General features: G+C 44.8%; 1 protein-coding gene across 5 annotated transcripts in view; it reads left to right on the top strand.

Moving 5' to 3' along the window:
• The window catches only part of LOC144938172 (catenin delta-2-like), a 270511-nt gene that overhangs the window by 207232 nt on the left and 36951 nt on the right, over positions 1 to 26328 (top strand). For all 5 annotated transcript variants that reach the window (XM_078865941.1, XM_078865938.1, XM_078865939.1 and 2 more), the window contains 8 exons: positions 8992 to 9199; positions 12312 to 12507; positions 13114 to 13231; positions 15788 to 16030; positions 18570 to 18743; positions 23315 to 23465; positions 24209 to 24566; positions 25684 to 25749. In XM_078865941.1, the coding sequence (XP_078722067.1) occupies positions 8992 to 9199; positions 12312 to 12507; positions 13114 to 13231; positions 15788 to 16030; positions 18570 to 18743; positions 23315 to 23465; positions 24209 to 24566; positions 25684 to 25749 (1514 nt within the window). The remainder of the gene's footprint in view (positions 1 to 8991; positions 9200 to 12311; positions 12508 to 13113; positions 13232 to 15787; positions 16031 to 18569; positions 18744 to 23314; positions 23466 to 24208; positions 24567 to 25683; positions 25750 to 26328) is intronic.

Raw genomic sequence — 26328 nt, forward strand, 5'->3', positions numbered from 1 at the left:
GCACGAGGACAGGGGTTCGATCCCCTTCCTTGGCGCCTGCTGTATATTTGGAGTTTGCATGTTCTCCCCATGGTTGCGTGGATTTTTTTATCCGGGTCCTCCGTTTTTCCCCTCCACTTTTAGAAAAATGCATTAAGATTATTTAGAATATTTTGGTGCTATAAATGTCCAAATAATGGGCCGATATGTGGCCAGATCGCTTTTGAAAAATAAGTTAATACCTCAGTGGGCTTTGTAGGATGGAGATGGTTTAGTTTAATTTGTATGTGTTTGGGTGATTTGTTTCCCTTTCTTATACTTTGCACTACCATCATGTTTTTGTTCTGTTATTTGTTGTTGTAACATTCTTACCCACCCCTACTGGACATCTGTGAAATAGAGCTTTATAGCTTGATTTGAAGCTTTCGTGACTGCAGGAATGCATACTCTTTGGTTCTTTCGGTAAGTCACGTAGGTAGAAATAAAAAAAAATCACGACGTTTCGATAGCAACACAAGCCATCGTCTTCAGGTGAAAATCGCGACAGCCGCGATATCTGCTGCGAGCAGCACGATGTCTGCTGCAGACGATGGCTTATGTTGCTATCGAAACGTCATGATTTATTTTGTTTTATTCCTACCTCCGTGACTTACCGAAATAACCAAAGAGTATATATAGCTTTATAGCTGATCGGATTCCTCCAGTACAAATAATTATTCTAATTTTGAGTCTCATGCCAGTTTCACAGATTTCCAACCACTTACTGCATTTGTGATGCAACTTTTATAGCTCACTAAATGATGATGGATTGAAAAGCTTTGCAATTAAGAGGCCTCCGTTCTCTGCATTGCAACGATCGTGAAGGTTTTACATTTAGTATTTTTGCTTGGGAACTTTTTTTGCCTGCCGTCGTGCATTTGAACTACAAGATTAATTTGTTATGGAAAATGTCACGCATGTATACGTTGTCAATATTGACGAAGAAAAACTAAAACCAAAGTGTGTAAAAAATTATGCAACATTGCAAGCTTTGCATTACGCTGAGTCAGAGAGGAATGTACAGATCAGGGAACGAATACAGATAACCTAATATTGACTCAAGAAAAATAGACATGGAATTTCGGCCAAGAGTGAAGCGAGGAGTGATGAAGGGGAGTGGCAGCTAAAGGAGGGAACATGCCCGAGAGGATGACCGCCACAGAGATTAAGCGATTAGATCAGAGGTCATGTGCAGGAGTGAGCGATTGTGGCACCGTTGGGACTGTTAGAGATAGTGATGACATATAAGGAGGCCTTCGTCCACCAGTAGATGGACAATGGCTGATGGTGGTGGTGATAATTATTTTAATAGTAAAATTGTACTGTTATATCGATATTAGACGAATCGACGAAGAAAATATTCAAACTGACACGGCAACTTAGCCATGAAGTATCTAAAGGTATGTGCAGGCGTACTGGGACCGCATGGACGGATGAAGGCTTGTAATTTTCTTTGAAGGCTTGATGTTTTTTTCCTTCTGGCCAGAAAATACCAAATTTCAGGAAACGATCACGGCATTTAAAATAATCCCGGAAATTTCAAATGCAAGGCTGTCTTCCAATGGGCAGTTTTTCCCGTGGTAGACAAACTCCGTGTACCATTCGGCAGCGGCGGGGTTCGCAGATCCAGTTTTAAAATTTTCTGCAGATAGCTTGTGATTTTTTTTATATCCCATTATCATTTTTGCACCTAAGTATTCCTCAGAGGCTCAAACAAATTCTTGGGATAGCACTCTTTTTCGGGAAGAAGCAATATCTGGGTTGTTGTCACACTTATGCAACACAAACACAGAAACTTGCCTTATTTTCATTCAACATGAAACAAAAATGCAGCATAATTGAGTGTATGCTGAATCCTCACCCACTACCACTTACCTATCCTATTTCCCCAATACAAATTACAAATATACACCTCATCTTCAATGCCAACTCCCAATTAACTTCTCATTTCTTATCCCGATATCTGCCTCCTCGATGCCACAATCCGTCAACTTTAATAAAAATCAAATTGCTTTTGACCGCCTACAGTAGCGTACACATCGCTGCACGAACGCAGACCTGGTGTGGAAAAACAATCGCTAGCCGCCGTTTTTGTATTTAGTGCACAAGTATGCGTCCCCTTGAGAGGGGCCCACTTCTACACACGCGTGCGCATGCAAGGGCACACAATAACAGATTTGACGTACGTGATGAATAACCCTCTCCGGGAGGAGCGCAAAGGGTTCTACATTGGAGCACAGGTGTCGACTGTAGATTCATCCTTTCGAGTGAGGCGTTCTTAATTATTCGAACGGCTGGTTAGCTGAAATTATGCAGATGTGTTTGCCAATTTTGGATGATGTTGACTGGAGAGCCCAAAGTTAGTTGTTTATCAACCTTGTGAGGACTCAAAAGGGCATATTGCCTTTATGACCAAAATGGAATGAGCGGTTTATAAAATAAAAAGTAAAGAAAGTGCTCTTGTGACTGTTGGGTGACCGTGGTTCATGCCAATTAATGGGGTGTCTTGTGTGGTCACGGTTTTCCTTTTATTAATCATGTACGAGGATGTAATTTAAATCCCATACAATTTAGGCCAAGTGTCAAATGCTCTTGGTTGCATTTAACGAACTAATTTCCACACGTTAGTCTCCCTTTTTACCTTATCATGAATGAAGCAATTAAATGATTACATCATTTATTTAACATTGCACAGATTTAATCAACCATGTATGTATGTGTGTTGATTAGGCATGAAACATTTAAGGTGATAAGAAGCAACGTTAAATAACTTAAATTGCAGGTGCACAATTAAACATTTTTTATGGTATGCTGAAAATGCTTGCACTCTTTATGAATGTAGAGACACTCCGAAATGCACTGAGATGTGTTGGAACAATTTAGTACCCCCCCCCCTAGGTAAATTGATTAATCGTCATGATTCAGGGCCACATTTCGATTCAAGAATCAATTCCTTTCTTTGAAATTGCGTAAATGTAAGTATCCATTAGTGAAGCCAGGTGATGGTGGCTATGCATGCCTGTAATCCAGCACTGGAGGCAAGGGTCGAGTCAGAAGATTATTTCCCACTGAGTAAAGCCCATTGAGCTAAGGGGCTCTTTTTCAATGGCAATTCGGCTGGCATACAACATAAAAAGCTTAGCACAAGTGTTGCAAAACTCCCCTTCTCGTGAGCGTCGGAGGTGCCATAACTCTGGTTTGCCAGAAAAGCTGTACGGTAAATGTTTACTACATCTGCTCCACCTGTATGGGATCGAGTGTTGCCTCCTGTTGCATGTGCGGATTATCTCCTGGGTGCTCTGGTGTTCCTCCCACAGAAATGGAGTTGGCCAACATCTCAATTGAGGGCCAGATAGCTTGGGCAATTGTTGGCGGCGGTGCTGGCCGCCTTGCCACTTGATTGCAGTTGCCCATGCCTCTTAATCTACAGAAATGGCCCATTACAAATTTGTAACCTTAACTTTAAGTGGCTATATATTTCGTCATTCTTCTCTTATTGTATACTGGTAGTGTAAGTAACGTATACCGCGTGTCAAAATAGTAAATACAATCTTTATTCATCTCATTCATGTTTCTTACCTATAAACTTATTTTTTGTCTTGTGGAGTTTACGTTTAAAAAAAGTACCCAGGTACCACGCGATAAGCCCCGTGGTGAGCCAGCGTTATTCCATTTTCCCATCCGTCAACTTTAAAGTAGTTAAATTAGCAATTTAGTGATATTTATTTATTTATTTCCTTACGCCGCTGGCAAAGCTGACGGGGGTTGCCCCTAGCAACGCACACGCGTTCATTGCGAGGTGGGGGGGGGGGAATTCTCTCGCGTTATAAATACTAAAAAAATACACACAACGCTGAGGTTAATTCTTCAAAGTGTCATGTCTTCTTATCCCCCCCACCTCAATGTGTGCACTTACTACTATAGGGTCGGTAGATACTAATATTATAGCGCTTAGATACTATTATTGTAGAGCGGGCGGGGGGATGGTGAGGGAGGGCGAGGGTAGCAGCCCAGTGCCAGCCTGCCAAAGTGCCACTTCGGCCGGCTGGGCAATCTAGGCAAGGCCGGGGGCTCTGCACGGGACTAGGCCTCATGACGGCACTCTTGTCAAGTTAGTAGTTTGTGCTATAGAGTCGATATATATTGCTGTAATGGGCTCAGATAGGCGCACGCACTTCTTTGGAGGCAACACTGTTTATTAACAACCTCGTTACACTAACATAGGGTGGTAAACACCGTCCTGCTCTGACTAACACACACACCGTCACTCTATCTCAGACTCTCGTATACACTAGCATGACCCAGCCAGGTAGGCTTGACTCTTCTTCTTAGGAGGCGTCTTCACGATCCCTCTTCATTCTTGACACGGGCAGCCTCAAGCCCCGTGAGAAGGCTGCTTATATCGGCCTCGGCGAGTCCAGGCCCCACCCCGGTCACGCCCCTCTTCTAGAACCCTCTCGAAGCGCCCCGGCTGTCCACCTGGCCACCCAAGGTCCCCCCAGGGCCCCCGGCCCCCACCTTGATAGGTCACGTGTCCAGCCGGGTTCACTCAGAGTGCCACGGCCTCACCCAACCTCCAAATCCCTGAACCGGCCCTGATGTCATTCCTGCCTCCAGGAATGACGTCAGGGCCGGGACTTCTGCAAGCCTCTTATTATTTTGTTGGTGGAGAAATGGACAAACAGTCCACCTGGGCTTTCACAATAGCTTCGTATCTGTGTATGTATATGTAATGCTTTAAGATAAGTTTTGAAATATATGTTTTGCCTGGGCAACGCCGGGTACTTCCCGCTAGTTACCTATATATTACTAATTTGCTGTGTGGCACATTACCCAATGGGGAAGCGTACACGTTAAACAAAGGTGCTGTTTGCCCCTGCAAACGTGGAAAAAAATGGGACAATTTTAATTAATAGTTTGTTATTTACTAATTAGTGATATTTTTCAAGTGTGCAATATACGTGTTTTGTTTCCCCATTATGGAGTCAAAACTGACCCTTTGCCTCTCCCATGACACGTCGGTAATTAGGCACGAGCTTAAATATGCACGTCAGTTCTGGCAATGCTACTCCATGGCTGAGAGTCATTAATTAAAAGTCCTCAAAATTGAGCTCTCCAGATAATAAATAGCCATGCCAATCACAGGCCCAGCTTATAGATTCATAACCTTGAAAGGCTGGATGAATACAGGCATGGCTTGTCCAAAGTATTTTTCATTAAAATTCTGAAACATACACTTGAGAAATCCACACAGATCTGCTTGGTGGCTTTGGGGAAATGTGGATGTGTGGGGGGCTGCGTATGGGAGCAGGGCCTGAATATGCCCCTCACCACACTGCCATCTCCTCCAATCCCCCCCCCCTTCTCCCTCACATCCTCCCCCACCTCCAACCAAAGTAATCCTACTCTTTGGTTCTTTCGGTAAAGTCACGTAGGTATAAAATATAATAAGTAATCCTCTCCCAAGCTACTTCTTCACTATCTTCACAAGCAATTTTATCTGGAGGGCACTCCGTGGATTTTTCACCCCCCATATTTTTTTAGTTTATGTTTCTTGGGCACCGGCAAAAAAATTTAATCTATGGCAGCTTCTCTTGCCAGAAAAAGTGAATGATTTGTGGCCAAAGTAATGGGATTCTTTTGCCAGACATTCAGCGTGGTATTCTCGGGAAACATGGCATTGAGTTGTGAGATGAAAGAAGAGCAGGGAAAATATTCTTGAGGTTTTCATGTGAATTACGTGTTTTAGTATTTTACACATGTCTTACACACGTGTCATATATAATGCATGTTCGCATTGTCGTATTTTATGCGATTTTGATTTGAATTCTCTTGGACAGAAAAGAGAATGATGGACCTCATGTCCGTTTTTCACGAGTGTCCAAACTTGTGCAATGGATTTTACGATGCTGCTCATAGTGTGTCTACAAATTGGCTGTACTCTGCTCTGATAGCGTACAGTTACTGACACGTACTTTTGTGCTTGGATCATAGTAATAGTGGTTCCTGCAGCACAAGTAAGGAACTCTTTTCTCAATAGATATGGAAAGGTTGTCCTTTAACCTGAATGGGTTCTCCATCTCTTTACGTGGTGCCAATAACACAATTGGGAAAACATTGTGGAAAATGGAAAAAAAAATACATTTTAAAGACAGTATTTATTTGGCAATGTATAGTGTTCACTCAATTAAATATATGATTAATGACAAATCATGTCTCAATACTCTTTCTGCCAGAGGCCTGCATTTGGTCCATTGGTAAATTACACTTGTGGATGGCAAGTATGAGGAAACAGAGTACCTAGAGAAAACCCATGCACACTCAATGGTAACACTCACCACTCTACCGTCTCCTGGCCACCTTGCAGCCCCACGTCTGCAGACCCATAAATAACTTGGATATAGGAGGGGGGAGGGGTAGGAGAGCAGTGACAGTGTTTAGCACTCTTTATTATGAATCTGGCAACCTGGGTTTGATTCCTGACCACAACTAATATCAGTGGCGAGCAATATCATGGCTAGACCTTGGCCTCCCACGGGAACAGGGAATCGGCATTCACATCCTTCCCCTCGTCACTACCCAGGCTCCCCCCCCCCCCCCCATAGAAGCTACCCAGGGCCCCCCCAGGGAAACTAATGATCCAAGCAGCAGAACAGAATTCTGTGAATCCCGATCTCAAACACACGAGCTAAATAAATACGGTGTCACCTCATCACCAATGCACATCGACCAGTGTGGTGAAGTATAGTGACACAACCCCAAATCACCCGTGCAGATGCCTTCATCCCACATAGGATTATTATTGTTGCTATTAATTATTTTACATAAACATGATTTTACGTAAAAAAAGAATATTAAATCATATAAACAAAGAATCAAATTGTAACGTGCTGTGTTATATATCTGCCGAGGGGCGTTCTACAGGAATAGCGAGCCCCCGCAAGAGAACAACTTATCTCAAGAATTAGCCACGTAGGAGGAATTTATCTGGCCAAGAGAGCCCATTGACCCAGGGTGAATATTTTAACCAGCAAAGCTGTATTAACAATGACAAATGATCGAAGAATGCCATATACACAGGGCAGAGAGATCTATGCTTTAACATTTCATCCTCTGACTACATGATTTTCACTCGCGGACATTTCAGTTCAGTGCTGAATCAAATGGGAATCGATTTTAAACTGAATATAAAAATAGTCATTCCCTTTTCCAAGAAGGCTTTTCCGAGTCTCAATAATGTTTTTTCTGCAGGGTCCTGCATTGTGATTGTTTGGCATATGTAATTAGTGTTTGGTTCCACGTGCAAGGATATTGGAAATCCTGGAGAAATCTATGCCTATGAGGGGATAACATGCAAGCGTGACACAGATGGGTTCAATCCATTGCTATGATGTCATCTACTGGCCAATTTGCAGCCCAAGCCTGGGATTCCCAGGCAGTTTTACATCCAAATATTATAACAGGCTCAACGATACGTAGCCTCCAAAGGTCTGACGAGATCACGTACATTCAGGGTGATTTGCTCATAATGTCCTGATGTAATGACCCAGAACAAAACCGCAAACAGCCCTTCTAGTTAGCTGCTTGTAGTGCTCACCAGGTATGACACGAATAAGCGTCAGTTGTCTTAAGGGGTTTTTTTTTGGCTTATTCTACCAATGGGGCTTTATCACCGATTAATAGACGTGTTATGTACGTATTGTACAGCTCACAATTTGAGTCACTTGGGTGAATAAAAGGTTAACCTTTGCTGTTGCATTCATAAGGCGTGATGGTGAGACGATAGATATGTGCTGAGATGGGTTTTTTATATATATATGGGTAGGTTTTTAGATGGTTCATGACCCCTCTCTCACTGCGGGGGAAAGAATCTCACCTCAATTGGACTCCAGTGCAAGGGATATGTCTGATTTGTGGACCGGTTGCCTAGATTTGAGCATAAATTCAGCTTTACATTAATAATACAACACAACAAAAAAAGTTAGAAAGCATGTTCAGGCCATGCCACGTGTTTATTCGGTTCCCCATTCTATTAGGTATTTGCACCACTGACATATCAATCGTTTCAGATTAATTTTGTGTTATTATAGTATTTTAACATACAGCCTTCATACTCCTTCAATTTTAAAAAGTATAATTTCATCCCTAGACCTGGATGCTTTGCCATTAGTGCCCAGTGGTCTTAGTGGTGTTGTTACGAAGCCTTCATTCTCAAAATATTAACTTATCGCAGCCTGGGCCTCTCTATAAATGAGGTGCAAGCGTATGCAATCCACAGCTGAATGAAGGTCTCGCCATGCCAGGTTGGTCATGGGGGCTTGTTTTGACTCTGCTTCACCATGCTGGGTGGTGTGGGCTGGTAAAGTGGGGTGGGTCGTGGGAACCCAGGACCAGGTCAGATATTACTCACCACTGATGTTAGCCGTGGCAGGAAATCGTACTCGGAACGAGAGGTTCAGAGCTCACTGTGTTAACCACTGCACCACCGTTCTATCTCACCACTGCACGACTTCTATAACATCTTGCCACTGTGGACGCCACGGTGGCAACATTTTTAACTCGCCTGGTATATAGGAGGTCGTGGGTTCAATCCCGACCCTGACGCCTGTATATTTAGAGTTTGCATGTTCTCCCCGTGATTGTGTGTTTTTTTTCTCCGTGTCCTCCGATTTCTTCCTCCACATATAGAAACATGCATTTAGAGTATTTGGCTGCTATAAATTTCCACACGATAAGCCACTTCGTTGAGCTATCAATTGTGGCCAGGTTGCTTCTGAAAAAGAGCTCCGTAGCTCGGTGAGCCTTACCTGGTAATACAATTTTTATTTAAGCTTACTTTTTAATATACAACATAGTGTGCAAATATTTATAATAAATAGCAATTGTGCATGTGACCAGTTGCTCATCGGCTTGCTCGCTCACTCTCCTGTTGCCTTGTTCTATCGTCCTCCCGCTCACTCGGTGTGCTGGCAGGTGCGAAGGCTCGGCGGCGTACCACTGCTGGTGGACCTGCTGGGACATCCCAAGGCCGACGTGCAGAAGAATGCGTGTGGGTCGCTCAAGAACCTGGTGTACGGTAACGACGACAACAAGAAGGCGCTGCGGCAGGCAGGGGGAGTGCCAGCCCTGGCGACGCTGTTGCGCAGGGCCGGCGACGCAGAACTGCAGGAGCTTGCCACCGGTGCGTATGCCTTTGTGCCTGTGTGTGTGTGTGTGGGGTGCGATAGGTGTAGCGGTTAGCGCGCTGCGCTTTGAACCTGGCCACCTGAGTTCGATTCCCGTTCACGGCCAACCTCATTGACGATTATCTTAACCTGTCCTGGGCCTCCCCGAGGTTGACTCTGCCTCAAATGAGTACCTGGTGGGGAGTACAAACATCACCACCAGAGAGACAAAGGTGACCAAGCATGGTGCTTAGCCACCCACTCCTTCGTGTGCAGTGCCAGTTCTTGCCCTAGTAGTCTGTTAAGGCTATACAGAGACATTTTTATTTGTGCAACAATAAAGGAGGGCACAGGAGTGATGCCAATCAACAACGAGCAGAGCGCCGGGCGGCTAAAACACAATTTGGCACATTGGGGAACGTAGATGGTGCATCTAATGGTCATCTCAGTCAACCCATGGCACCTTGGTCTGACCTATGATCTCCTGCCAGAAAGCTTTTGGAACTTTATTTCACCTCAAAGTATATTTGAACTGGTACAAGCACTGTGGTGATGTCACCGTCATTTATTGGCGATTTGGCAGTTGTTGTATAATAGAGAGTGGTGGCGTTACGGTTAGACCGCTGAACTACAAAGCCGGTGACCTGAATTTGATTCCAGGCCCTGGCTAACATCAGTGACGAAACTATATCAGAACCAGTCTTGGGCCGCCTCCCCTAGATCAAATCCACTTTAAAATGAGTACCTGGTTCAGGAAATAAACAGCACTCAGGAGAGGAAGGTGGCTAGGCATGGTTACTGACCGCACCACCATTCTCAAGCACTTTGCTGGTATTAGAGAATATTTTTCCCCACAAATATTTGTTCTCCCAGAAATGAATGCACATTGTTGGAAATCTTAATGGCTGAACTGACAAGTGTGATGCTGATGACCACACCTCCGTCTTGTGTGGCCATGTTAATAGAGCGCCTTCACTGAAGGCGCTTGGCATGGCTTACACAATGGTAACAATATGATTAAGATGGCAGGGGCATAACAAGGATTGATAAATGAGTGACCATGATCAAGGGCACTTGGGGATCACGAAAGGGTAGAGGTGGGACAGGAACGAGGGAGGGGCGAGGGGAGGTTAAGAGGAAGGAGAAGAGGTGAGCCACCAAGAGCCAATTCATCCTAAATAATGGGATATTTGGCTGCTCGTAATTTCCAAACTATAGGCCACTTAATTGGGCTATCATTGGTGGCCAGGTTGCTTCTGAAAAAGAGCTATATAGCTCGGTGAGCCTTACATGTGGGTCGCGCCAGCCACAGTGCTGGAGGAGCGCCGGGTGCCCCGATTGGACGAGCTAAGGGCACGTGACCGGAAGCGGGCCTCGATTTGACTAGCTAAGGGCACGACCGGAAGCGGTGTCCGATTGGACGAGCTAAGGGCACGTGACCGTAAGTTGGCCTCGATTGTAGAAGTCAAGGGCACGTGACCTGAAGCGGTGTCTCGAATGGAGGAGTTAAGGACACGTGGCCGGAAGCGGGGGCACCGTTCTTGATACAGCAAGGGGATTCGGTGCTCGTTCATGGGGGATCAACTCAAGGGGTCGTCTGTCTTCGCTCTTTGCTCCTCGTTCGCCGTAGAGACTTAGCTGGGGACCGTGGATCAGGCGGCGTATGTGCTGGCTGGCCCGTTCGTTCAGCTAACTCGCACACACATAGCGAACAGTCTAAGAACAGTATAGCCACACTTAACTGTAGAACTCGGTGATTGGTGAGGTTGTTTATTTATTAAATGCGTTGCCTCAAACAATAGTGTTCTCTGTAATAACGCGACATATAGTTTAAAATAAAAATTGTTGGTTTAGAAAGAAATCCATCACAGGCTGCTAATTTCACCGAAGATTAGACAATATGTGATACTAATTTTGCTCTTGTACACACTTGTAGTTACGCATCAACTTGATTTTGTTGCCCTCTTAATATTGAACCCTGAATTTAAGGAGTAGTAAGCAGGAATAATATTATTTACTTGCAGCTCCAGAATAATTCATTGGAAATTCAGCAATTCCAATTTCCTTTTTAAGGAGACCTTATGTTTGCACTTAGTAATGGCTTAAAACACATTAGTGTAATGGAATTGCTGAAGGTCGGCAACCGTATCGGCAACTGTAATACATTACAATGACCTAAGTTATGACGTTTAACCTGATTTGAAGTTCTATTTATCGGTAATTTCCACTTTGTGATTGAACTTTTTTCCCATATTTACGTTTTTCATTCAACAGTGTAGGTTATTTAAGAATTTGTTATATGTGGACATAATGCCATGTTAGAGTTTCACGCCAAATTATGTTTTCATCTTCTTTTTAAATGTATATATATGGGGCAGCTGTGGTGCAGTGAGTTTAGCACTGCACAGTGAACCCGGTGACCTGAGTTCAATTCCCAACCACAGTGGACATCAGTGGCGAATAATATCTGAAACAGTCCCAAACCTCACCATTGGAACCTCATTTGCCAGTAAAAAATATGATAATTGTTTTTTTACCCTTCTATCTGGCAACAAAACTGACACCTTTTTTTCAGTCCCAAACCTCTTCCCTTGCCAAGCCACAGTAAACGGCATGGTGATGTATAGTCATACAACCCCTTTGACCAACATGGCCAATTAGTAAGGTTTGTCACGTAAACAGAACATGCCAATTCGTCACTAGTACAGCACAGCGGTATGTTGGAGAGCAAATCCACAACATTTACAATCTGAGTACGATGTTTCGCCAGTAATTACAACCGGCATCATCAGGCGACAGCTGGTGTATGCGTGTGCATGGTAATCGAACATGCTTTCTCTTTTCTTTCTCTCTTGCTCTGAGATATGGACAATCTCTATTCATGTCACTGCTCCAATTTTATCCTGATGGTGCCATCTGCTCAAATCGTGCGACAAAGAATCCCCTTGGATCTCTCAGGGCAATGCAAGGCTTTTTGTTAGATAATGACCCACGACAGCGGATATCATCGAGCTACTTCTGAGGCCCCCTTGAAGTGGCTTCCGTGCAGTAGGAGGAGACACTTGACGCCTTCCTGTCTCACTGAACCACGTAGCCTCGTGCTCGTTGACCTTCCCTGTCTCAATCTAGGCCTGCTCTGGAACCTTTCGTCCTGCGAGGCCCTGAAAATGGTCATGGTGACGGATGCACTGAGTGCCCTCGTTGCCTCCGTGGTGGTGCCCTGCGCCGGTCTAGCGAGGGATGGTGAATCGGCGAGCGCTCCCCTCGCCTCCCCTGCGCAGGGCATTCAGTCCCAGGTGTTGCGAAATGCTACTGGGTGCCTGAGGTACGCACACGCGCACACACACGCGCACACACCCAGAGATAAAACAAAGATGAAACATATTCTTGGTTCTTTCGGTAAAGTCACGTGACTTTACCGAGAGAACCAAGACGATGAATCCCTGCAGTCACGAAAGCTTTAAATCGAAAGATGAAACAATATATGGCAATGGGTTTAGTCCTCACATAGATTTGGTTCACTCACTGGATTGTATTGATTGGTCTGTGGTTTAAATCTACCTGTCCAGAGTTTCGAGTCCTATCCTCTCGTATGCATGGATTTTATCCGAGTGTTTCTTGTTTCCTTCAACCACTTGAAACACGCAAAAGTGGATTTGACCAAATATTCCAATGCTGAATAAGGGTATTAAGACTTAGTGAGGCCTTCTGGGTAAATAATAGTATTTGCTTTGGCATGTCATGCATAAGTGACCTGTATTGTAATGCCAAAAGGCAGCTTGTTCTGTTCATGCGACAGAGCGAGCAGGTGTATAAGTGTAGCGTTTGGCCATAGCATCCCACAAGAACTGTGGAGGTAATGCACAGCTGTGGCGTCAGGCTGTCGTCGCGTGTAGTTGCAACACTTCGCTTGTGTGTCCCACGGCTGTAGGAATATGAGCTCGGCTGGCGAGGAGGCTCGGAGGCAGATGAGGGAGTGCGACGGACTTGTGGAGTCTCTGCTGCACATAATAGAGACCTGCCTGGACACAGAAGATGTGGGAGGAAAGGTACGAGCAGTCACACAGACCTCCCCACAAACACACAAGCAGTCTCTTGTTTAATCATCTAGACCGGGGGAGGGGGTAACCTCCAGCCCACGTGCGGAATGTGACCCGAAATTTCATATCTTTCTGTCACCAGTCTCGTGGCCATTTTCCCATCTAGCGATGTGTTCTGCCCAAGTTCACATTTTCCCGCATGTGCTTTCAAACATTGCACAGGCTTGTACAGAGACGGAGGGGATAAGGGGCAGAGCTGCTGTCTCCTGGGGATACTTACGTGGGTTACTCGATTCGCAGAGGGTCAGCCCTGTCTTTCAAGTCGGGGTGGGTCACATAGTAAATGGCAACGAGAATTGACATCCCATCGGGTGTCAATGATATCGGCATGTCAATTGTGATATCAATAATTGAATTATTAATGATGGCGCAGATTCAATTGTTTGTGGGCAAGAGGTTATTGCCTCTTGTAATTGGTTTTATTGCAACGCTGGTTTTTGTGGCCCGTACTTATAGATGCAGCACCAGGTCAATAAGGATCATGTTTGGAATGCGCCAAAGGGTTTGAAACAAGCTGCACCAGCTAGGTCAATGTGTGAGCCCACTCTTAAGTTTGCATATACATTTAGAATGGCTCTTCCTTATCCCATTAACCCCATAGCTCTTTCATTGAAGAATACCCAGGATTTGTGCTGAAGCAGCAACTACGCTTATTTTGTGTCAAGTCCACTTCCATTAGGCGAAACCCTGGAATACATTCGCAGTTAGAATGCAGGTGCACAGTTTGTTGCTTATTTACAAATAAATGCAAATAACCAATTAAAAAACAATTGTTATACAGAAATCAAACTTATTTCTAGGTGGATGGTGCGGCTCAGGGGTCAGAGCCAACGAGTTGGCACTTGAGTTTCTGCGTTTGAATCTGGGCAGCCGCCCGTGATGAAAACCCGGGGTTCTCAAGTATGTAGTGTTGTTCATCAATGCACAAAAAGCCATTCACATTATATTTGGCTGGAAAGTTAACTTGGCTAAATGCATTCGTGAGAAACAAAAATAGTAATTTACTGATATGCGCAAACATTTAACTCGTAGCAGGGTGTGGAGAAAGGTGTGTTGCCTACTGTGTGTGCATAAAAGGTCCCTGTGAACATCGGTTCCTGTTTACCATTCTCTAGCACACTCGGTCAAAACTCTCTGCAAAGATGGTCACTGCATTGCGCACTTTCAGATACGCTTCTGCGGTTTTCTGGAACCCTCGGCCTTTCGATATTAATAAGCTACTGAAGCTATGCACTAAGATCTAGATTGAAAACGAATTTCTTTGCAACTGATTTTTATGTTTAGTTTGTTGTCTTTCCCCCACACCTCTGATTTGCACGGGTGGCTACGTACTGTGCGAAATAAGTTAAGCATACATACATACATACGAATGGATTTGTCATCTCAATAGAAGATGCTCATAACACAATTTTCATTATATTTTGAAAAAGAATAATAGCTAAAATGGTCAGTTATTTTTACATGTCTGTACATTTTTTTACTTGAGAGCTTTATCTCCTCATCACATTTATTTATCCAGAAACTATGGTTTTCTTTTCATCAAATCAAAGACCCGAAGTTTTCAGTGTGTGCTCACATTACTGTGCAGTTGCATTGCAGTTCACGTTCATCCATTTCCATTCCGCTAATGAGATCTTCAGTATTTTGCATCGAGCTTCATTTGACTTGAAAATCACAAGAATAAATAATACATTTGGAAATCGTTCTTTTTCACAATGATTCTGCGAGTTTACGGTCATAACATTGAAACTCTTTTGTGTTTAAAAAAAAAAAGAACACGTGCCTTCCCTGTCAGGTTATCGTGGAAAATTGGATTTGTTGCTTGGTAATAATGAATGTGATTGCTTTTGAACTGTGCCCTTTCCCGTGACTGAAAAGTATCTTACTGAAAATTAAGTTCTATAATTTATACTTAACTGACCAGCGTGGTAAAGTATGGTCAAATAACCCCCATGATCCGCATGACATGAGGAAGGTCATCATCCAACAGTGGATTGGAATATAGGCGACATTAAGAATGCATTACCATATGTGAAAAAGGTTATGTTTGGGAATTTTACATAGAAAATGACAGTTACACCACGTGCAAATGCCTCCCCCGGGTATTGACGGATAATTGGTCAGGGCAGATGTGTGACTGGTCAGATGTGAGACATCGCACCGTACACGCGTGTGAGCCTGAGTGCGTTGTGTGCCGTAGTGTAGCGGTTAGCGCGCTGCGCTATGAACCCAGCGACACGGGTTCGATTCCCGCTCACGGCCAACACCAGTGACGATTATCTGAACCGGTCCCGGGCCTCCCCTAGGTCGACTCAACCTCAAATGAGTACCTGGTGCGGTGTGTAAACATCGCCACTAGGGAGACAAAGGCGGTCGGGCGTGGTGCTGGCCACCCACCCCCTCGTGTGCCGTTCCGGCCTTCATAGGTGCTCGCTAACAGCACTTGCCCCTACAGTCTGTTAAGGCTATACGGGGGATCTTTGTCTTTTTGTTGTGTGCCGCAAGGTGGTGGAGAACTGCGTGTGCGTGCTACGCAACCTGTCCTACCGCCTGGCCGCCGAGACACTGCGGGGTCACGACTGGGGCTCGGGCAGTGGAAGCGGCGGTGGAACGAGCGCCCAGGATGGAGGCGCGGCAGGACCTGGCGGAGGCGGCGGTGCCGGCGGCGGCAGTCGGACAGGCCGGGCTCGGCAGAAGGAGAAGCCGAGCTGCTGGGGAAAGAAGCGCAAGAAGAAGCCGCTGGATGAGGCAAGCGTGCAGTTTTTCCCTTCACATTTCCCTCCACAAATTTAGAATCAATTTCATGCCTTTAGAGTATTTGGCTGCTATCAATTTCCACATGATAGCCACTTCGTTGAACTATCATTTGTGGCCAGGTCGCTTGTGAAAAAGAGCTATATAGCTCAGTGGGCGTTACCTGGTAAAAAAAAAAAATGTTTTGCCATTTTATTGCTCGAGGATGCGGCGGCACGGTGGTTAGCACACTCCACCATGAAGCCAGAGTCATGGGGAGGTGAGGCACATACATGGCATGTGATGTCATCTCCTTGGCTGATATCCATTCAGTGATGGCTTTTAATTTCCAATTTTTGGGAAACTCTTTAATCAATTTACACTCAAACGTAATTTATATTGCTTTAACTTTACGGTAATTATCGTGGTCCCATGTTACAGAGAGACAGACAGATGTAATATTAACCTTTGTTGAAAAGTATAAATAATACAGCCCGTGTCGTCTCCACGTCTAATGTGTCTGCACCCTGCTTAATGCGCCTGCATTGCTTTTGGAGTTCCTCATGATTGTATGTATGGTATGGGGAGGTAGACCTGCTAACAATCGCTTTGGTCAGATTGAAGCAGGGAAAGTGAAGTGAAACTGATTTTTCCAGAATTGTCATATTGCACAATGGGTATTGAACGGCTTAATCGGTCGGTCGGTTTATTTCGGGAAAATGCCCCATTGAGCAAAGGAGGTCTCTTTCAATAGCGACTGGAGAATGGTCCACACACTACTCGTTTGTGATGATGAAAAACGGACCTTGACGGTTTTTGAGGAAATTCTATTGGCTGGTGTCTTGGGGGAAACTTCACAAGTATCTGGAATAATTAAAATGCCCTTCATGGTTTGTATAGACGCTTCTGTACTGAACTCAGAGGGCACTTTCTTTGGGGGGGGGGGGGGGAAATATATATATATATATATCTCCACAAAGCAATATTGTACTTGATATATAAATAATGGTAAATATGATTATGATATGAATGTTATTTAACTCCGAAAGTAAATTACGTTAATCTGTGTCAGCAGCTTTGTGTAGATTAATTAATAGATTTCAATTTAACTTGATAATAAGCTATACAGGCATTGTCGATATTTTTTCTCTGGCTGCGGTAACTTTCATTAAATATCGGCAGTCCTAGCTAATGCATTTGTGTATCTTTTACATTCGGTGGGAATTTATTTTCAGCTTTTTTTTTTCTTAAATTCTTTATTCGTGGTGCATAAACCTATTCATGCATAATTCAGTCACTTGCAGTGATGCATGCTGCTTCATCCGGGCGCTGACATGCATCTGCTCGCATTATGTTGAGATTAAAATTTTATAAATCTGGGACCATGGGTCATCCCGCTAACATACCGAGCCTCCAGGGGAGTGATCCCTGCATTGCCAAGACACATGCACCCGATATGCATGCTCATGCGCATCATGTGCCTGCGCTCTAAGCTCGCGCTTGAGCCTTTATGTGCACGTACATATGACTCTCGTACTATTGCTCACTGCAACGTGTGCCATTGTACAATCGTATTTACGTGTACGAGCGAGTTTGCGGGAGATAACACGGTTATATTTATAGCCACAGCCCTCTTTAAATCCACTGCTGGGTGAAAGCCTCCCCAAAGTATTTTGGCCGTGATGCTTTTTTTTTTTACCATGCTTCACCCCGCTGGTCAGTGTGGGTTGGTGAAGGTGGAGAGGAGGAGGGGGGTGCATGCTAAAGATCAGTTCAGATATATCACTCATCACATTGCTGGGAATCAAAGTCAGGTCACCAAGATGATGGAAAAATTTACTAACGACTGTGCTACCGCTTAAGCCCCACAACAATCTGTAATGAATACACGAAGACCAGATAAGTTCGTTTCAAATATACAATGAAAAGAGGGCAGGTCTGTTCCTCCACTTAAAATATCACGTGTTATCTGTCCATTGGACTGAGTCTTCTCGACCAATGTTTTCCAGCAGCATTCATTAAAACAGAAAACTCTGAGCCAGTGTTGATCATCAATATACCATCAGCAGAGTCCGATCTGTACAATGGCCACTTCACTGGGTTTCCAGATGTTTTTAGCAAAGAGCACTCCACAAAAACTAATGAGAGCCATTCTGCACGAAAAAAACTGCTCCAGTAAGGTGGTTAAGAGTGTATACGTGCGTGTTTGTAAGTTAATTAAAACCGACACGTGTGTGTGTGTGTTTATAGAGAATGGTAGTGTCGCGGTTAGCACGCTGCACTACGAACCCAGCAATCCAAGTTCGATTCCTGCTCACAGCCACCATCGGTGACGATTATCTGAACCGGTCCTGGGCCTCCCCTATGTTGACTCGGCCTCAAATGAGTACATGCTGTGGTGTGTAAACATCGCCACAAGGGAGACAAAGGTGGCCGGGCGTGGTGCTGGCCACCCAACCCCTCGTGTGCCTTGCCGGCCTTCATAGGTGCTCGCTAACAGCCCTTGCCCCATCAGTCTGTTAAGGCTATACTGTGGAATCTTTGTCTTTGTCAGTGGGATGGCGTGGGACCTATCCCAGAGTGTCCTGATCCTCCCCGGGGCCCCGAGCGGCTGTTCCACCCGAGCGTGGTCAACCCGTACCTGGGCCTGCTCAAGAAGTGCGCCAACCCGGCCACGCTGGAGGGCGCCGCAGGTGCACTGCAGAACCTCGCCGCAGGGGGCTGGAAGGTCAGTGTGTGTCCCCCCCCCCCATTCCGAGAGTCTCGCTCCTCCCTAAGTTGTTCATTTTGTTAACGTATTCAGTGACAGAAACAATCTATCTCGGTTAACGGTAACCAATGAAGTGGACGAGAAAACCATCTAGCGCGACATTGACTACCCACTACCCATAAAACCTAAAGCGCGACTGACTATGACGAGACAAAATTAATGAATCTGGATGAAGATGAAGACTAAGATACAATTATCAGAGGTGGCAAGGCCAAACATTGTAATTGGTTACATATATATAACAAGGTTTACTGAGTTCATTGATTGGCTGACATGATTATATTGAGGTGGGGGAGATGGATTGCATGCCCCTCAGACGCCAACACTTAACTTAGATTGGAGTAAACATTTGACTCCTTTAGTCTAGTTGACCAAGAGAACGACTAAAATAAATCCATAGGTTGCAGTCGACTACATTCACACTATGACTAAACTAAAAACATGCTGACCAAATACAACCCTGATGCACTCCTGCATCCTACCTTGGACTTAATGTATCAATAGTAAGCCACAGCCATTGCAAGAGTTATACTGTATGTGGTGTTGTCAAGTGCAGTCACATGGTGAGTGGTGGCTGACCCAGACAGACCTGGCTGCTGTCCTGCTCCTTATGCATTTGCCGGTTTTTCTTAGGTCTCAATAACAACTTATGTCACCTTATAATCCTCCTCGCACAGTTGCATTCGTTCACATCAGAGAGTATACTTAGAGTCCTGGGAAAGTGCCCCTCTATAATAGTTACGGGGGCACTTTGGGCATCGAATTTAGTGTCCCTCCCCCCACCACCCACATTGTGAATGACAAACCAGCAAAGATATGTTGCTATAAGTGCGATGCCAACACGTAGACTACAGGCACACGTGGTCTAGAGCACAATATTGGAGCAGACTTCAAGGTTGTGCATTGCGCAGTACAACGTTGACCCCTTTCACATCCCAGCTGCCCACTCTGTAACAAATCTATCCATTGCCTAAGGCTGCTCTTTACAAGTTTCTTGACACTGTAATAAGAGGCTGACTAGTGGGACTGGCTTCCTTGGATTCAATTGGCAGCAGTGAGGTGATGTTTATCATTTAATTTGCTAAAGTACAAGGTGGCTCAGCTATTCCGTTGGTGTGCCAATTTATTTTGTAATAAAGAGGGAATTGAGCTACCTTGTATTTTAATAAAGCGAGGCAGGACTAATTTATTTGACTGGCTCCCAGTGGTTTTGCGCGAAGTCGTGAGAGTGAAGTGCCCTTACTTCAGTTATTTTACCGTGTAAGTGAGTGTGCATGGTTCGCTGGGGGAAGAGCACCAGCCCCACATTAAAATAAATTCTCGTTTGTCGGCGGCAGTGCCGGTGGCGACACAGAGGATACCTGGGGTGGTGGGGGGAGTGTGGGGGCTGGTGGGCGTATTTCTCCGGCAAGATGTGGTAGCACCTGATTGCACTGTGAGCAGCGTGAGTAACGCGCCGGCAGATGGATAGGCCTTCTCAGGAACGATCGCGCACACTCCCAAGGCGACCGGATTTATCGCTGACGAGTTTTCGGCGCACGGAGGCAAAAGCAGCTTAAAACAAAAGGAATACATCACGAGATGGCGTGACAGGGCGAGGTTAAGGTTAGCATCACTTAGAGTGAGAGAGTGAGATAGAGAGAGGGTTGAAGAGACAGGCAGACAGAGACATGTGCTTGATGTGTGCACGTGGTGCATAGGAATCATGCGGTGAGCCATTGATTCGTGGATTAAAATACTTTCATGGACTGATGCGTCTGAGAATGCATTATTTATTGTTAATTGTACGCACATTGTATGCAAATGTTTATTTCTGGCTCATTAAAGGAACAAGACCGCACAAGAGAGATCACATGATACGTACAAGACGAAACACATTTTGTATCGAATTGTGATCCCCACATCATGAAAATGCATCAACTCACATGGGAAATTAATATTTTTACCCCTAACAGATAATGCAGAATCGGAAACCAATGATGAATAATTTGTGATCTTGTTTATGTATATATTTGCGTATATAATTGTTTATTTACAATCGCTCCTGAATATCGGGAAAAAATGTGTGTATTACGTGTGAACACCTGTACGATTGCTACGTGGATGTTGATATGCTCATGTTATTCATGTGTCTATGTATGATTTATGTACATATTACTAATATGGTCCACAACACAATTTGGTTATATATAGCTTCAAAATGACACTTGGATATCTCTACATTCATCGGCAGTGATTCACAGGCACTGCGCTATGAACCCGGCGACCTGAGTCCGATCCCTGGCCTTGACCAACATTAGTGAAGAGTGATTGTCTGGATTGGCGCTGGTCCCTCCCTTCGCCAACCAGCCACTGGTCAGTCTGGTCAAGTGTAGTCAACAAAAATAGCTCCGACGGATGTGCCGCTGACAACCGTGGTAATGGATTGACAAAGGGTTGTAAATGATTATCCTTGTTGTTGCTGTACGATCTGTATTTTACTGAAAGGAACAAGACACACACATCTCATATGTTTGGAGGTGTCTCATATTGTGACCCTGAATTGTAACAATCCATTGATTTGCAGGGAATTCATCTTTTTATTCCTCTATATAATTACACACACGGTCCCAATCTAAAAAAACATGTGCATTTGTATCATTGTTTAGTGTTGCATTGCTATGGTATTCCGTATCATTATGCTCATACGTCTGAATGTCTGTACAGATTCTGGATGTGGTTGTGTTCGTGCGCATGTTATTATTCATAGATGTGTTTATGTATTATTTATATACAGTACATATCACTATGGTCTGCAACACAATTTGGTTATATATATAGCATTAAGTGACGAGGTTGATTTAATCAGAATGTAGATGTATTGAGGTATGATTTATAGAATATATGTATACGTGTAATATATATGTACGTATCTGTATTCTTTATATAACTGCAATATGTATTGGGGATGAGTCGAATGCTTTTGGTAACTAAATGGTTTTAATGTATTTAAACAATTCTGACTAATATTACATGCTTTTTTAATTGCCAAAAAAATGATAGTTATATACAAGCTGAACAAAAAAGTGACATACTTGATGGGATTTTGTGTATACATTCTTAAATATATTGATGTAGCTAAATCAATATGAATTGTATACAGGTAGTCCCCGACTTACGATGGTCTGACTTACGATATTTCGATCTTATGATGGCGATAACGATATGACAAAATTGTTAAATATTTTACATTTCGCGCGGCAGGCAAACGCAGCAGCGTACGAGGTACGATACTGTACGTTGGGACGCTGCCGGGATGTACTGTACGCATATAGTTTATACAGTACGGTACTGTAAATTGCTCTGTTTTGCTAAATTATCACCATTCTTTAAGACTCCTGGGTAGGCTTGGCCATTTTCGACTTTCGATGGGGTCGTCGTAACGCATCTCCATCGTAAGTCGGGGACTACCTGTATTTAAAGCTGCCAGTGAAAGAGATATCAGCAAATATGTAGCACAGTTGGCTACGTATTGTGCGAAAGAAGTTCAACATACATACAAGACCTAGATTGCGTCCTGAGTTGGCTGTGATTAATGAGATAAAAATGACTTTAAAATAAAAATCAGGCACCGTCATAGCTCTGTGGTGATATTTGGATTAAGACATTGGTGTGACAGTGGATGCCAAGAGGGTGCTGCATTTGATGAAAGTATGATTGTATTTTTAAGTGTATTTTTTCCGAGTCATGTTGAACAGCATGGGACACACAGCATGGAAGTATGCATCTTCAGTGATAAGCAGGTGATGTAACTTTAATCTTGCTTTGAAGCTTTCGTGACTGCAGGAATCCATACCCTTTGGTTCTTTCGGTAAATTCACGTAGGTATAAGATAAAATAAATCACCACGTTTCGGGCGCAACACAAGCGTCCATCATCAAGTGGGAAAGCGCCCGAAACGTCGTTATTTATTTTATTTTATACCTACGTGACTTTACCGAAAGAACCAAAGAGTAAGGATGTAACTTTACTTTCAACTAGGCAAAAGCCAATTGGGACCAAAAACCCAGTTTTTATTTAGAGACCTGAATAATCTGAACTCACGTGCATGTGCACCACTAGGCCCTCATGCAAGGCATGAAATGGGGCCCCCTTGTCAATGGCCTTTGGATGGGGGCCTCCTGTTCAATTTCCTCCACGCGGCCCGACACCTGCACCACTCGTACACCCGTATGTATGCCCTGGTGGAGTTGCACGTCTCGCCTGCTGTGCGCCTATGTTTTGTTCGTGTATGCCCATGCGGCGTGTCAGCGCTCTGCCTGTATGTGTGACGATTATCTGAACCGGTTCTTGGCCTCCCCTAGGTCGATTCAGCCTTAAATGAGTACCTGTTACGGTGTGTAAACATCGTCACTGGGGTGACAAAGGCTGGCCACCCACTCCCTCGTGTGCTATGCCGGCTTCCATGGGCGCTGGCTAACAGCACCTGCCACAACAGTCTGTTAAAGCTATATGGGGGATCTTTGTCTTTGTGCGAACGTTCTCTGCAGTGGTCGAAATACGTGCGTGCCATGGTGCGGCGCGAGAAGGGGCTGCCCGTCCTGGTGGAGCTGTTGCGCATGGACAGCGACCGCGTGGTTTGTGCCGTGGCCACAGCCTTGCGCAACATGGCCATGGACGTGCTCAGCAAGGAGCTCATCGGTGTGTACATGCAAAGAAAAAGATCCCCCTTCATGTCTTTATATATATATCCTTGGGGCATGTGCTGTTAGCGTGCAGATTGTTGAGGCCGCCATGGTGCATGGGGGGGGGGGGGGGTGGCCACCATCGTAACCGCCAGACTTTGTCTCCCCATTGCTGATGTTTTCACACCGTACCAGGCACTCACTTAAGGGTCAGTCGAAGTATGGAAGGCCCAGCACGGGTTTAGGTATATACGCCAACTGGTGTTTGCCATGAGTGGAAATCGAACTCTGGTCACCGGGTTTTGTAGCACAGTGCGCTAACCGCTATGACATGCACACACGCACACACACACACACACGGACAAACAGTGCTACGTTCAACACCATTAGACTCGCACTCTAACAAAAAGTGTGGAGGCCTTGATGCAGAGGTGTATTAAACATCACTATTATTCCTACTGTCTGGTTTAAAGGTTGTGCTGCACAGCTCTCCGACGTGTTATCGGGTAGTACCGTGTGTCATTCAGCACGATGTCCTGAAGTACCTCGGATAGGCATGGTTGGCTACCTACGGCGCGAAAGAAGTTCAACATACATACAAGTACCTGAAGTTTGAACATCGTTCCGAAACGGCACACGGCATAGCCCGAAAACACGTCGGAGACCCATTATTATTACCACTACGATCATCATACACTCCGTTTTCCAGCTTGCGCTTCAACCTCCCCATCATTGACAAACTCCCCGCCCATGCATCAGGCAAGTACGCGATGAGGGACCTCGTACAGCGCCTGCCAGAGCCCGTGACAAACAACAGCATTGCGAGCGGGGTGGTGGGAGGCAGCGGCGGTGGAGGAGGAGGAGGTATGGCGAGCGGCACAAGCGGCGATGAAACTCCGGGCGCCACGGCGTCGACGGCGTTGATGACAGCAGCGCGGGGGGCCGGCGGCAACGGTAACAACGGTCACGGGGAAATGTGCGCGTCGGAGGACACGGTGGCGGCCGTCTGCTGCGCCCTCAACGAGGTGACGACGCAGAATATGGAGAACGCCAAGGCGCTGAGAGACGCCGGCGGGATCGAGCGGCTGGTCCACGTGACACGCGGACGCACGGACAGGTGGGTGACGCCGCCGCACAGACAGGCAGCGTTCGTTCTTGGGGCACAAGTCGTTCCATTGTGTCGCGGCCAGTCTGCCAGTCTCGGTTAATTCATATGAAGGATTTACATTTATAATGTTGACCTCTTTTGCCCGTGTGGTTGTAATCGTGCTATCAATATGTCCATTCAGAATTCTCGCAGAAACGGTGCATGTCTCTGCTGGGTGTTAGAGAATGGCCCACCGAAGCATATGTCACAGACCTACTTCTGAGATCTCTTTACATTACCTTTTTTGTCCACACACTAGGGGATATGCATTTTCACACATACCCTGATAAAGAGAAATGGTCATTATTTTTCACATTATGGTTTTTTTAATGCTGGAGACTTGGAATTAATAATGAAATATATTTCTCTGGGTATTTATTTTATGCATCTATTAGTGCATAAAAGAAACCCAGGATCTCAGAAATTCTGGCTCAGGGCTCCGACCTTCTAAGCCATGTGGCATAATTAAATTTCCTTGAAATGCTCGGTTCCAAAATGGTTATTTAAGCATGCTGTGGCCATTCCCAGTGGCAAGGGCAAGGCATGTCCATTAGAGCGATAAAGATGCAAAGTCTGTCTTGCTGTTATAAAAAAAAATGCCTTCTAACTCGACAGATAGAGGTCCATTTGGGCACATTACCAGATGTCCTATAAAGTTGCTGTCCAAGCTTTTTACTGGCTGGGGGGACATGCACTGCTGCTAGAATCACTGGCCACACAGTGTAATCTTGGGCTGAAGTATCATGTGGTCTCTTGATTTATTGCCTACTTCATCAGAAGTGATATCGATCGAAACTGGTATTTTGTTTGGGTATTCAGTCCTGTTAACAGTGCTGATGGATAATTGCACACTGAGATTACACACGCATGTAGCTGTGAGCGGAATAAATTAATATTTTTAAAAAATCAGTTCTCATCACGTGCATAACTGTACATTTCCCAATCACCTTTTTTCTCCCATTTTCTGAAAGTAAATCAAACAGAATAATTTTTTTAAAGTGTGTTTCTGCAATGGGCTGATTAGTGGACGTTGAATTATGAAGCATTGTCTTCACCCCTTGTTTTTCCTTTGTGCACTCCAATACAGAGTGGACTCCCTTCCCAAGGATAAGTCACGGATGTATGCCAGCGACACCTGGACCTCCTCTAACGGGTGCGAGGCCTTCCCTCATTTATCACCACTCTTTGTGTTCTCTCTGTCAGTGCATCCTCGTCAATGTTTATATGTATGGCTGCATGTGCATTTATGTCCATGCATGTATCTCTGCATCTGTTTGGCTGTGTCTGCATAATGCCTGTCCCTCTCTCGCATGTATGTATGTGCGTGAAAGTCGATGTATCAGCATTTCTGGCTCTTTGTCTATTTCAAGTCTTTTTTTATGTTCCCGACATTTTGTTATCTATGTCATCTCAATCATTTTGTTGAAGAATGCCAAATACATATTTTTCTGTTGTATTTAAGTTGCTCTGGAGGTGGCCAGGTGGCTCGGAGGTCGGATCGCTGAGCTGGCACCATTGAGATCCTGGGCTCGAATCCAGGCAGCAAGCCTGTGATTAATCCGGGTCCTCGTGTGTAGCGAGTTCATGGTCTCAGAACATTAACGAGTGAAATAACCATTGCAATAAATTCGGTTTGCTTAATTTGGTTAAATTTTAGCTCTGAGATAGAAAAGCATAATCTTGACTGTCCATGCCTTGAACCATTATTCTCTATGGCAGCATAGGTGGGAAA

The sequence above is a fragment of the Lampetra fluviatilis genome, chromosome 21 (assembly GCF_964198595.1).
Source record: "Lampetra fluviatilis chromosome 21, kcLamFluv1.1, whole genome shotgun sequence".
NCBI lineage: Eukaryota > Metazoa > Chordata > Hyperoartia > Petromyzontiformes > Petromyzontidae > Lampetra > Lampetra fluviatilis.